The sequence below is a fragment of the Olea europaea genome, chromosome 21 (genome assembly GCF_002742605.1).
Source record: "Olea europaea var. sylvestris chromosome 21, O_europaea_v1, whole genome shotgun sequence".
Taxonomy (NCBI): domain Eukaryota; kingdom Viridiplantae; phylum Streptophyta; class Magnoliopsida; order Lamiales; family Oleaceae; genus Olea; species Olea europaea.
In genome coordinates this window covers 398,036-412,531 of record NC_036257.1, presented here as the reverse complement: position 1 = coordinate 412,531, position 14,496 = coordinate 398,036, and the positions used below count along the sequence as shown (strand labels likewise).

Genomic DNA, 14,496 nt, shown 5'->3' with positions numbered 1-14,496 from the left:
CCTATATCTTCTAAAAGGAAAGAAGCTCTATGAGAGTTTTTTCATGAATCCGAAAGAGGATAACTCGGGTGGTCCCAAAAACTAAAAAGTGTCTTTCCTTGGAAAACCTTTTCATTCTTTTTGTTACACATGACCCCAAAAAGTTATAATAGAGTAGTCTTCAGAATTCCTTTTAACCTCCCCATATGACTTTGACTCAACAAAATTTGACGGAAAAAATCATTATTCATATAGCTAACAAGCCAATTTGAGCAATCCCCTTACCATTTTAATTCTGACACTAGATTCAATGTAATCATTTCCTTGTTGCACTTGATAATGGAGAAAGCAGAACACAATTAATCCAGTTGTACCCATATTCAAAAAGAGTACTAAAGATCCAATTGAAGATGCCTGTCATCTCTCATTAGAGACTTTTCGGAACCAGATATACAAAAACAGCAACACGACAAAAGGGGGGGAAATGTCCAAAATGATGCAATAGCATTGTTTTTCATTGCACACTGTGCATTATTCTAAAAACTACGACAAACACCGTAATTATTTCTACTTCAGTGTTCGACTTTGATGGATACAGCTCAATCTTCAATTAATGACTTGATTGCAAAACACTTGTCTAGAAATTGACTACCACACAAGTTTCTATATCTTAGAAACTACAAATGATGTACATCAACCTTTGTGTAGAGTCAGTGCAGCACAGCACATTTTATATGTGAACAAGAACATCGACCCATCAAACTAAAAAATAAATAAATAAGGGGATATACGGATACGTGTTACAAAATTCAACAAAATTTCATTAATATGAAAAAAACATTAAAAGAGAAGCATAATAATACAAATAAAATAAAATACTAAAATACTTTACCTTAAGCAATCCAATACCTTCTAGAGTATCAAATGAATCTCTGACATCTCATATTTTCAAGTCTCTTTTAAATAGAAAACTAATTTTCTTGGTAAAAAACGCAGATTGCTATGAATCATGAAAATCAATTCTTCAATCCATTATGATGTTATTTTATTCATTCATATAGAGTGCACAAAAGAGTACGTAATCAAATACTAGCTATTATCTATTTTCAATAATACAATATATTTGTCGACTATTAATACGGTTTCACATGTATTAGAAGATTAAATAATATTGTGTATTTCTATAAAATATCTAGTTCATAATTAATTTAAAACTCTAATGGTGTACTTCCAATAAATATTATTAAGATATTCAATAATAGATATGTGTGTGTGTGTGTGTTTATAACAATGAGTTTTAGAAGTGTTTAAAATTAATAACACTTTTCTTAATGTGTCCTTCTGTATCGGATATGTATCGTAAATAATTAAAATAATCAAAAAAATGTATCCAGTACATATTGGAGGGTATCAGATAGAATCCAAGCTTGAATACATATCGGATACTGGTAGCTAATGAGTTTACAAGTATCGGAGGGTATCAGATAGAATCCAAGCTTGAATACATATCGGATACTGGTAGCTAATGAGTTTACAAGTATCGGAGGGTATCAGAGAGTGTCCAAGCTTGGACACATATCGAATACTGGTACGTAATGAGCTTACAAGTATTGGTGCTTCTTATTAAACATGTAAAGGAGGTAGATTGAAGAGCAATAATGAAATCTCATTTACATTTTTCTTTGCACCCCCACTAGAAAAGGACAATCTTGCGGAAAGCATTACATTGCTCTGTTGGGTTAGTCTAAACCCCCGTTTGAGCCCCATTATTTGTAGATTATAATGAGATAAATAGCGTCTTTTTGAAAAATGAGTGGTTGAAAAGTTTTTCATTTACGTGTAATATTATTTTATTGAAGATTGTGTGATTAAAAGTAGTTGAGAGAAAATTTTAATTTAATGTAATGAGAAATAATGGGGTTCAAACGGGGGCTAAATAAGAAAGAAGAACAAGAAACGTACTCAAATCAGATTTTTGCCATAAAACAGTGATCATTTCTGTCGAACATAAAATGGCTCAAGAGTACCAGTCCTGTATCAAATTTTATTCCTCGGTTTACAAAAAATCAATATGTTTGTTCACAAACCAAGGCATAAATTCCAGAGTTAGCCATCAAGAATGCAGTAACATGATATTCTATGTTAAACTGTTCTCATCTTTCTCAACTTGGTGAACTTCCATAAACTTAAATGGTCATTCAAAGTCATTTTACATTTCTGAAGTTTATACAGTTGATTGCTAAAACAGAATTCAGACCTTATAAGTAATTCTTTATGGATTTTAAATGGTGATGGGGGCAAATGTGATGTGATAAGGTGTGGCCAAAGACGACAGGAATGTTGGCATATTAATGAAAATCTAAATACAGCATCTTAGATGTGTGTCATACCTGAAGATCTTGTATCCGTTTCAAAATCCGATTCTCCTCAATAATACTCCTCAGCAATCGTTCGTGTTCTTCTCTGGAATGGAATCGCATAAACACCTTATAGTGGTGACATAAATCCTTCTCTTCCATGGTCAGGTCCTCTTCGAAAGGATCGGGATAAAGCAAATTTCTTTCCAATACGAAGTCTTTCCTCCGTTTTCTTTCATCAAGTCTGCCATGTTGACAGATTAGTATGGCAAGCAAAGAAGAAAAGAAAACAATTATATATACAAAAGGACTGAACTGACAGTTTGGATTCTGGCTTGGTTTGGACTAGTAAATGTGTTATCATATCAATAACCATTATATCAGTAAATAAATGGGCCAACAATTTCAAGTCTAATCGAAAAACTCAAAAATGTCTGAACGACTTTTTTTTCCCGATAACTAATAGTAAGCACTGAAGGGGCTTGTGGATTACAAGAGGACTCAACGAATCAGAGAACTTAGCAAATATCATTTCTCTAAGCTTCAGAACACATTAATAAGAATAAAGAGATCTATTGATTCCCTAAATAATAGGCTCATTTAAACTAAAGAACCATACAGCAACCGAGCATACCCTGCGCCTGATAGAATGAATTCCGAAAAAACAGCTATTGATGCTTTCATTTTGTTTGTTCTCATTTTCATATAAACTAATTCTTCTATATTCATTCATTTGTTTACTTCACAAGTTATGAATTGCCTGCAACACAGCGGAATTACTTTCTTAGAAATCAATCTATATTTTAAAGCACCAAACTTTTATACTTTTAACTCATCAATCAGATTGCATCTTAGATGGGAAAAAGAAAACACAGGCAGAAAAAAGAACCAAAAACAATAAAAGAAGAAACTAACTCACCTTTTTGAGTATATATGCAACACACGCAATTTTAGTTCACGATCACCATTAGAATCTGTATCCTTGAATTCCATGTCAGCCAGTAACTGCTCAGCATCATTATCAAACTCAACCTCAAACTCCTGTCTCTTGGAGTTGTAGCCACTTAATTCCTTCACAGAAGGGCCCTTCTCCCCAAAAATCCTAGGCTTTTTCTCCCCAATGCTCCTATCTGCAGGATATCACAAAGCATCATAGAGATTCTTTTGAACATTTATCTTGTGAAATAGATTAATCATGTTTTCCATCCTCACTAACAAGAATTAGAGCAAGCAAATATTCTCAATATTGGCTAGACATGAAAAGTAATTGCAATCATAATTTGATATAGAAATCTCCAAATCTGACATCATTTAAGTAATAAGACAGTTGTTAAGAATCAAGCAAAGATGAAGTCTAGCAAATTTCAATTATCTTAACAGTAACACAATCAGAATCTAATATCCCCATTCCAGCTAGGAATGTCTTGGCTTCACTTGGCACAATATTAAGAGTTGAGAAGTGGGGTGTTTTCTGTAGTTCTCCGATTATATCGTATGACATCTATGCGGGACCATGTGTTTGCTGCTAAGCATGTATGAAAAATACAACATGGTCTGAGGGTAGCATGGGAAAGAAGAATAGTGAAGATTGAAGAATATGTTAATCTTAGGAAAGCAGGCATAAATTTAGAATGTTCCAAAATGTAAACCAAGACATTCAATTTTAGACAAAGGGATTAAACATCCTAAAAATGGTGTGACATCGGACAGACGTAGTCAGTTTTCATCTTTCTTTCAAAGTACTTCAATGTTCAATTATTTTTTCTCAAGTACTAACTGAAATTAAATGCAGAACAAATATGACAAATTCAAAATCATAATTCCACAATATGATAAGCATTCAACTGTAAGAAGCACGACGACAGCCTTATAGTACAATTATAATGTAATCATATTCACAGCTGTTCACATGCACGCTTATCCTTTGGCTTTAACAAAAGGCAGACTGTAAAATATATGAATCAATATAGTAATTACATGTAAATCACATCCCAAAAAGTCAAGTTCAGATGAGCACTATGTTGTTCCAAAAAGTAGTTAGCTAGCAGATAGGATTTTCCACTAGTACCTGCCAAAATAGCAAAAAAACAACAATATACAGTATATTCTGTAGAAATCCGAAAGTGTATAATTGTAATTGATTAGGTTGATTTGATTTCTTGTACCATATTTAGATTTTTCCATAGTTATATACTAATTAGGTTGATTTCCTCTCCTAATTTAGGAGATTTCATTCCTTTTTCCCTTCTCCCGTTTGTACTATAAATTGAGTTGTATAATTTTTTCAGCATAAAAATATATGATTTCTTTTTCCATTTTATGAGAGCCTATCTATCCTAAGCCTAGCAACTGGTGACAGAAGTCCCTGTCAATGGTAAAGGCTCCATGACCTCTGAATCATCCCACAATAAGGAGAGCAATTCTACAATGACTCCGATTGGAGTGGAAAATAACCCCTCAACTCATGGTGGAGAAGCTGAATGGTGGAGATATTTCAGAAAATGGGTACAGTCAGTCAAGTTAGTAATTGACAGCTAAGTAAAGTTACCTGACCGGAGACACGAAGAAGACTACAGATGCTACCCACTTGCAGGAATGGAAAGGAGAGAACTCGATGGTCATGTCTTGGCCAATAAATTCTATGCAGCAATCAATAGGAAAAACATACCTCTTCCCCCCAACCGCGAAAAATATTTGGGATGCCGTCAAAGAGGTGTACTCAAGACCCTGAAAACTCATCCCAGATATTTGAAATCAAAACTCTATAGTGGTAGACTAAACAGGAAGAGCGGGAAGTTACACTGTATTACATGGAGATGACTAGGGCTGGGCAAAATCCAACCCAAACCAAACCAATCGGTTTGGGTTGATTTTATAAGTTTAATTGCATTGCGTTGAATTGAAAAATTAAATTTGAGGTTGGGTTCAACCCAACCCGATGAATTAAAAAAATTGATATCTAAGATTTAAAAAAAAAAAAAAAAAAAAAAAAAAACAAAAAAAAAAAAAAAAAAAAAAAAAAAAAAAAAAAAAAAAAAACACACACACACACACACAATAGTAAAATTATGAGAACTTATAATTTATAAATGTCTATTTTCTTTACGTAGATTGATTCACATGAGCGCTTTGTACAAATGAAATATTATTTGACAAAAAAGTAAAAACTAAGAACATGATGATAAAATGAATAATTTCCAAAAAATTGTTAAAAAAAATGCTTCATAAATTTTAAACTTATTTATAAGTTATTTTTCAGAAAAAATTCCTTATATAGGTATTTAAAAAAAAAAAAAATAATAATAATAATAATAATAAAATAGTTTTCAAGTAATTTCAAACTTTAAAAATTTATCCAAATTTCGACCCGAACTTGATCGGTTTGGATTAGGTTGGGTTTAAACAATTAATTGGTTGAGTTGGTTCAACCATGTTGGGTTGAAAAAAAAATCGACCTAACCCAACCCATGCCCATCCCCAAAGATGACTTCCCTCTAACAAGAACTCCACCTTAGTTGCAAAGAAGAGTGAGAATGCCTCAACAATAGTGTCAAGTATAAGAAAAACTCGAAAATGAACGAGTTTACGAGTTTCTCGCCGGCTTCAATCCGAACCTAGACGATGTTAGAGGTAGAATTTTGGATCGACAACTACTACCTTCAACATGGGAAGTGTTCGCCAAGGTGAGAATAGAAAATCGTTGGAAAATCGGCAAAATTAAGACAACGCTTTGTTGAAGGGAATTGGAAGTGAAAATAGGACATATTTTGCTACTCGAAATGGATTACCATGATTTGGGCCAAATACAAGTGGAAATGGATTGTCAAAATTTGGGTCATTTGAGGTTGGATCCATTTCAACGGATATTGGACCTACTACTGGACTAGGAAATGGTGGGCATACAAGATCTTTAAAGTTTTAGCCTACTACTTGACTAGGAAATGGTGGGCTTACAGGATCTTTAAAGTTTAGGCCTGCTTGAATTGAACCTGGAATGGCAGCCTTATTTACAAAAGGAGCAGCACATCTATCGGGCCAAAGACAACAAAAGGGACGGCCCTAGTGTGCAACACTATCTTAAGTCAGGACACGAAGTGGACATATGTTGGGATATACATGGGAAGCCCACATACTGAAAATCAAGACAAAGCATTAAAAATCATGGCTATCAAGTTTTGGTCAACCAAACTGAAAAATCCAAGGAAATGAAAAGTGAAACATTTTTATCAAATCCTTTCGACTCTTGAAACATCGAATCAATCTTCCACAATCCTTCTTGCTCATTAGCCCACAATAGTTTCCTAAAAGCCTTAAATATCTCCTCAAGATATAAAACTCCCTGGATCATTGACACTGGTGTTTCCGATCACATGACAAATGCTTAACATCCGTTCTCTTCATACTCATCATGCTAGCAATATAAAAGTTAAGACCACTGACGAATTACTCACTTGTTGCAGGAAAAGGGAGTATTCATATTTTCGAGGCAACAACTTTAAAATCCATTCTTCATGTCCCAAACTTGTCATGCGACAGTTAAGTATAAAAATCAAATTGCTCTGCTAAAGTTTTTCAATCTCAGTGTATTTAGGACCTATCATTAGGCAAGACAATTGACAGTCCTAAAGAGTAGTGACTTTACTACATTGAAGAAGCTAATGTGAGTAAACATCAAACTGAAATTTGTGATTCTATGTTGTCTCTGGGGATAATAATATTCTATTATGGCATTATAGAATGGACCACCCTAACTTGCAATACTTAAGAAGTGTATTTCCTTCCACTTTATTGAATAAAACATCAGTTGACTTTCAATGTGAAATATGTGAACTTGCGAAATACCAATGCACTACTTTTCCAAAATTCACATATAAACCACCGAAACCATTTACCATAATTCACAGTGATCTATGGGTAGGGATGGCAATGGGCCAAGCCGAGCCGGCTCGGCCCTTTAACCCACGAGCTCGGCTCGAGCTTGTGGCGAGCCGAGCTCGTGGCTCGTGAAAGATGAGCCGAGCTCACGAGCTCCTGATTTTTTATTTTATTTATTTTTTTCTTTTTTGTAAATTTGCACATTTTTGGACCTTTTTTTTTTAAATTTTCATATTTTTTGACGAGCCCACGTCGTCAAAATGGCTCGTGGGCATGAGCCCCCCGCAAATGACAAGTCCGAGCCGCCCATGAGCTGGGTTTTGACGAGCCGAACAGCTCAACATCCCTATCTATGGGAGGTCTTCACACATTCCTAATCAGACACACAAAATGATTTGTTACGCTCATAGATGATCATAATTGGATTTGTTGGGTTCACCTACTAAAAGAAAAAGCTTATGTACATTCCATATTCATTAACTGTGATTAAATGATTGAAACACAATTCCAAAAACAAATTCAAATCCTACCCACTGATAATGATACAGAATTATCCAATACCACTCTATAGGATCATCTACAAAAATATGGGATAGTCCACCAAAGTTTGTCGAACGCAAAAACAGACTTCCTTGAAGTTGCCCGTATCCTAATGTTCACTACAAAATGCCAAAAATGTCATGGGAAGATGCTATCTTAACATCAACCAATCTTATCAACAGAATGCCTAATCATACGCTTTCTTTCGAATCATCTATCCAAAGCCTTCAAATTTTCTTCCCCAATTCTCATATGAACTCAAGCATATACCTCAAGATGTTAGGCTGTATGGTCTTTGCTCACCTTCATTTTTATAATCGAAGTAAACTTGATCCTTGTATCATTTTTTTTTTTTTTTGAAATGATAAGATCCCTCAAATTTTTTTTTTATAGGTAATCAGATAATTTTATTACTTAAAAGAGAATACACGGGGGGTATACAATCACTTTAAGCCATTAAGGAACAACATGAAATTAGGCAACCCATCTACAAGATTTATAGCCACAGCATTAAACCAAGAATACAAGGTAAAGTAAAATGTTTCTTTTATCTGCTCTCTTATCTTCGTTTGGTGTTCAAAGCAACGGCTGTTTCTTTCTCTCCACACGCACCATACAATGCAACCCGAGATAAGGTGCCATGCCAGTTTGCTATCCTTATCACGAAGTTTTCTCCGCCATACCCGTATCACTTCTTCTATACGATGAGGCATCAGGCAATCCATAGATTGAGAACTAAATATACTGTTCCAAATCCAACGTACACCATCACAATGAATGAACAAATGATTGATCGTCTCCCCATCTTTCTTGCACATATAACACCACTCGGTTGCGTAAAAGCCTTTACGTCGAAGATTATCAACCGTTGAGACCTATCCCTTCACAACTGTCCACAATAAGAATGTCACCCGAGGAGGCAATTTACACTGTCACACCAACTTCCAGGGGAATGAATTATTCACACATCCCATGAGGGTACCAAAGTACGAGCAAACTGAAAAAATGTCATCCTGTGCTATCCTCCACCTGATGCAATCCCTCTCTCCAACCCGAATTTGTGCCTCATGTAAAAAGGTTATAAACAGCGAATAATCTTCCAATTTCCAATCCTGTAGATCCCTCCCAAAAGTAATATTCCAACTATAGTTCCCATTATGAATATCTAAGAGATCACTCACCATAGCAGTGGGCACTGAAGCAATGCGATGCAAGGAAGGGAATCTCTCCTTCAACGGTTGATCTCCGCACTAACAATCATCCCAAAATCTAATCTCATTACCATTTCCGACCACAAACTTCAGTTTGTCCAAAAAAGCACTCTATCCCCGTCGGATATACCTCCACAAACTCACCCCATAAGAACCACAATCCTCAAATGTACACCATCCCCCCTCCGTCACACCATACTTCGCCCCAATTATTTCTCTCCAGATACTTGCCCACTTAAAAAGGTTAAAAATGCTATAATCCATCAACAAAGAAAATATGTCAGTCTTGATGTTGTATATTTGAAATGACACATATCTTCCAAAAATCCTCTCTTCAAGGAGAGAATTCGAGTGAGGATAGGTTATTAAACTTTGACATCTTTTTCAAGCCTACACAAGACATAGAACCCTGCTATAATATGCATGTATATAGGAGAATTTGAATTTAAGAGTAGATATAGAAGAAAAAACGATAGGGAGATGTTAGTTCACCCGAGAAAGCCAAAATCAAAGTACAAAAACAATCCTACTTGAAGCACAAAAGAATCAGAACTGATGATAGCTCCAAATTTTCTTGAGTCCGAACCTCCCAATATCAATCTACGTATTGCACTCAGCAAACAAACTCGATCATGCACTCTCCACCCTATCTTAAAATTCATTTTTTATAATGCTCTCTCTATAAGGATGGTTGGTCAAGTAACAAAAATGTTGTATTTTCCCGTACATCATTATGGATTGGGTAAGTCTTTCTGGTAATCCACTTGGCTACATCCACCCTTCTTAGATTTTTTAATTATTTTAAGACAAAAGGATGAATTTCGACCATTTCATTTATATTCTTTCTTATTTCATACTTTTAAATCTAATCTTGATAGTACTGAAATTCCAAGGAGTATTTAGGAAGCTTGGAAAATTTCCAAATGAAGAGCAGTGTTGGAGAAAATATGGGCATTGGGAAAAAAAAAAATTGGAAAGTGATGAATCTACCAGAAGGAAAGAAGCCCATAGGATGTAAAAGGGTATTCAATGTGAAGTTATGATGCACCGATACGGACAAGCATGTCCGACACGATACGTGTCGAATACGCTGACACGCAAGTTTCAAAAAAAAAAAAAAAAAGAGCACCGATATGACACGTCACGTCGTCTACACGTTGATTAACTTTAAAAATTTTCATTTATATAGTATAAATTTAACTTTATACTTGATATTAATTTTTTTGTTGAAATCTTTTAATTATGAGTACTCATTTGTTATTTAATAGTAATTTTGAGTTAAAAATATATGATATTTTTGATAAAAAAGAAAAATTGCTTATGATGGAGTGTCCGAGGAGTGTCGATATCGATATGTGTCCGACACGGACACGCTACTCCAATTTTAAGTGTCCGTGCTACAGAGATGTGAATTATAAAGCTAATGGAACAAATAGAACGATATAACACTTGTCTAGTTGCAAAAGGATAAACAAAAACCTCTGAGATTGACTACAAATAGATTTTGCACCAATGACCAAGCTAAATACAATCAAAGTTCTTTTGTCTTTTATTTCTAACTTCGGTTGTCTTTTATTTCTAACTTGGGTTGGCCTTTGCAACAATTGGACATTAAAAATGCATGCCTTAACATAGAACTTAAAGAAGAAATCACTATAACTCTACCATCGGCATTTTGTAAAAGGAACAAGGAAAATTTGGGTTTGTAAATTCAAGAAATCTTTATATGGTCTCAAACAGTCACGTAGAACATAATTCAGTAGAGTTGCAAAGGTGTTGAAAGATCAAGGTTACTAGCATAGACAATCAGATCACACCATGTTCTTCCAATAGTCAGAAAATGGAACAAAAACCATTTTAATCGTATATTTCGATGATATAATCCTAACAAAAGACAATACAAGTGAGATGGAAAGACCGAAGTCTAGCAACTGAATTTGAAGTGAAAGATTTGGGACAAATGCGGTACTTTTTAGGAATGGAAGTGACAAGATCAAAAAAGGGTATCGATGTTTCACAACGAAAGTATATTCATGACCTCCTAACCAAAATGGACATGCATAGATGTAAACCTAGAGACAAACCTATTGATACATGAAGGAAAAAAGATATTGGAGACCCAGTGCAAAATGACATATATCAACGACTTGTCGAAAAATTGAACTATATATCCCATACTAGACCTGACATAAAAATTGAACTATATATCCCATACTAGACCTGACATTGCTTTTGCAGTAAGTGTGGTAAGCCAGCATTCGCATTCTCAAAAGAAAATTCATATTGAAGTAGTATATAAAATTCTCATATATCCCAAAGGCTCATCTGGAAAATGATTCTACTTTTAAGAAGAAAAAGTAGAAATTTTCACAAATGTAGATTGGACAGGTTCAACAGATGATAGTAGATCAACTACTAGTTACTATACCATTGCATGAGAAAACTTGGTAACTTGGAGGAGAAATAAAATGTAGTAGCAAAAAGCAGTGTTGAATCTGAGTTTAGAGGAATTGTACAAGAGATATGCAGAAGACTTTGGCTAAAGAAACTCATGAAAAAGAATTATAAGTCACAATAACACTTCCAATCAAACTCTACTGTGATAGCAAAGCAACCATAAACATTTTCCTCAATCCGGTTCAACGTGATCGGAACAAACATGTAAAAGTGGACAGACATTTCATCAAAAAATAGTTGAAGACGGAGTTTGCATAACCTAAATTTCTACTAAAGAACAAACCGCAGACGAATACCAAAGGAATACTCGGACGGAGTTTCAACAATTTCATTTGCAAGTTAGATATGATCAACATTTACCATCCAACTTGAGGAAAAGTGTAAAAATCCAAAAGTATATAATTGTAATTGATTTGATTTCTTGTACCATATTTAGATTTTTCAATAGTTAGACTAATCAGGTCGATTTCCTCCTTTCTTAATTTAGGGGATTCCTTTCCTTTTTCCCTTCTTCAGTTTGTACTATAAATTGATTTGTATACTTTGCTATTAAATATAGAAAAATATAATTTCTTTCTATGAATTCACTAGCAATCAGTACTTTGCAGCAGAATGTTAAATTCGACACATGCTTGTGCTACAGAAATATGCTAGAAAATTATTGTGATAAACTGTCAACCTGTGTGTGTGAGTGTGTGTGGTCAGACCTATACAAAAAATGTGGGCATCAAATAGTTGTTTGGAGTATGAATCAATTTATACCTTCCACTTTAATGTTGTCATGACCATCCTTACACGGGACTATACTAGACACCCCCTTAAGCACCCCAGCTGATGTGTTTGCAAAGCTAGAACCTTCACCGGAACCTACCTCTGAAAAGAGAGAATATGTCAGGGTACGCATTTTTATGCAATATGTGACTGCACATGTATGTACACGTGAAGTGATGTATGACAAGATTGAGAAAATAAAGAGGAAGAGAGAAGAAAAGGAAGAGGAAGAGGAGAAAATTTAGAGGGAAAAAATTAATTTATTTCACAAACAAAGTCAAAGTATTAAAATGCGTAAGCCCCCTTTATATAGGGCAAAGAAGCTAAAATCAAAAGAATTTCTTATACAGTAGGACATTATTATAATACTAAAACTAATTTAATCTAATATAAACAAACATAATTTGAATCAAACTCTAATTTAAAATCATATCTAAATCCTATCTTTATTATTTTCTTCATTTCCCATCAATGTGTGTGAGAGCATATCTTTTTGAACATATGCACTTATCTATTTCAAGAATGAGAGTCAGAAAGTTCCATACCTTTTCTTTGATCTTCCAACCTGACCCTCAACATCAAAAGGAATCAGATAAGGAAAACAAACAGATACTTTAAGAATATATATAATAAATGACCCAAACATACTTGATCCTTGCAGTTGATGGAGACTCTGTTTTTGCACCATTTTCTTCTTCACACGTGGGAGTTCCTGAGGCAATTGACCTTGAACCATTTTAGAACATAACTAGAAATCAGAATTATAATGCCAATCAGTAACGAGACTCTCTAGAAAAAGATAAATAAAACTTCTATATAAATACCCTATTTTAAATTTTTCTGTGTCTTGGCAAGCCCCTTATAGACAATTGACTAACCTCCCATCCACTAGAAGTCCTATTGTTTTACAGTCAGTCAGTCCCTATTCATTAATTTAAAGTTATTGGAAACACCCCCAAACAATAGAAAAACTCATAATTTCGTCTTTCAAGTGAGAGCTCCACCCAACTTAGTCATGGAACCAGCAAAACATCATGTAAAATCTTCAAATTTTAAAAAATGAACTAGTCAAGTCAAGAGTACTCCTGGAACATTATAGCTAGTAAAAGAGAAATAAAAATAACATTTGGAAAGTCAATTAGTCAAATGAAAACTCTTGGGAGATAGTTTTGACATATAAAAGTCTGGAATGCATAATGAAATGTATTCATAGAAAGAGGAGGTATTAAATTAAGAAATATGGTTAGGGGTGCCAACTGGACCAAGCCAGCCCTAGCACGTCCAGAGAATGTGAGGCCACACTCAGCTCAGTGCAGTCCCAGTAGTTCTTTTTTGTGTTTTACTGATTATCTAAGAAAGCAGAAAACAAATTAAAGAAGCCCACACTAGCCAGCCAAGCAAGTACAGCAGGCCCCTTCGGTTGCCTATTTTACAACCTATGATACACCAACACAAACACTTAGGTCCGACATGATACGTGTCGGATACGCTAACACAATTTTTCAAAAAGGTACAGACACGACACGTTGACAACACATTGATTAAATTTTTAAAAATTTTTCATTTATATATATAGTATAAATTTAATTTTATACTTGATATTAATTTGTTTACTATTTTTTTTTTTTTTGAAATTATTTAGGTACGAGTACTTATTTGTTATTTAATAATAACTTTGAGTTAAAAATACATAATTTTTTTTAAAGGAAAAAAAAAAGAAAAAAGAAAAATGCTTATGATAGAGTGCCCGAGAAGTATCAGTATCGACACGTGTCAAACACGAACACGCTACTCCAGATGAAGTGCTGGTGCTACAGAGTTTACAACTGTTAAATAGGGGGCTAACAATATGAATTGATTCAGATTCTGCTTTTCAAATCATTTTATGGCAGAATAATTATCCAAAATTTGTTCTGAAAATATCTGTAGAATGTTTTTCCAGATTTTTATCCTTCAAAAATCTTGGCTTCAATGGGGAATGATATGGTAAGTCGACAACCTGTTTCTTCTTTTTTAAAATTTAGTTGCATCACTTATTTACCTTTTTGGTGAACAAAACCTGATTAATAAAGAGATAAAAGTGCACTTCTGACCCTGTTCTTTGGAACTAGCCGTTATAGTCGAATTTAGGACATTATTGCATGAATATGATAGTTTAGGGACCTAATTGATTGTTGGCTAATAGTTTAGGTATTAAAGTGCAAATATTTTCAAATTTTGTATGTATATGGGTCTCATATCAAAGCTCGTATTAAAATACAAGTATTGACTTGGGAAGATTTTTTTTTTTTTTTTTTTTTTTTTTT

At 34.2% G+C, this 14,496-nt stretch overlaps 1 protein-coding gene across 1 annotated transcript in view; it reads right to left on the bottom strand.

Moving 5' to 3' along the window:
- The window catches only part of LOC111370347 (transcriptional adapter ADA2-like), a 14,715-nt gene extending 1,794 nt beyond the window's left edge, over nt 1-12,921 (bottom strand). Inside the window, exons 1-5 of the mRNA XM_022992013.1 lie at nt 12,839-12,921; nt 12,736-12,761; nt 12,182-12,292; nt 3,256-3,466; nt 2,370-2,580 (exon numbers count right to left, since the gene is read on the bottom strand). Coding sequence (XP_022847781.1) covers nt 2,370-2,580; nt 3,256-3,329 — 285 coding nt within the window. The 5' untranslated portion in view covers nt 3,330-3,466; nt 12,182-12,292; nt 12,736-12,761; nt 12,839-12,921. The remainder of the gene's footprint in view (nt 1-2,369; nt 2,581-3,255; nt 3,467-12,181; nt 12,293-12,735; nt 12,762-12,838) is intronic.
- Between the last annotated feature and the right edge of the window lie 1,575 nt (nt 12,922-14,496).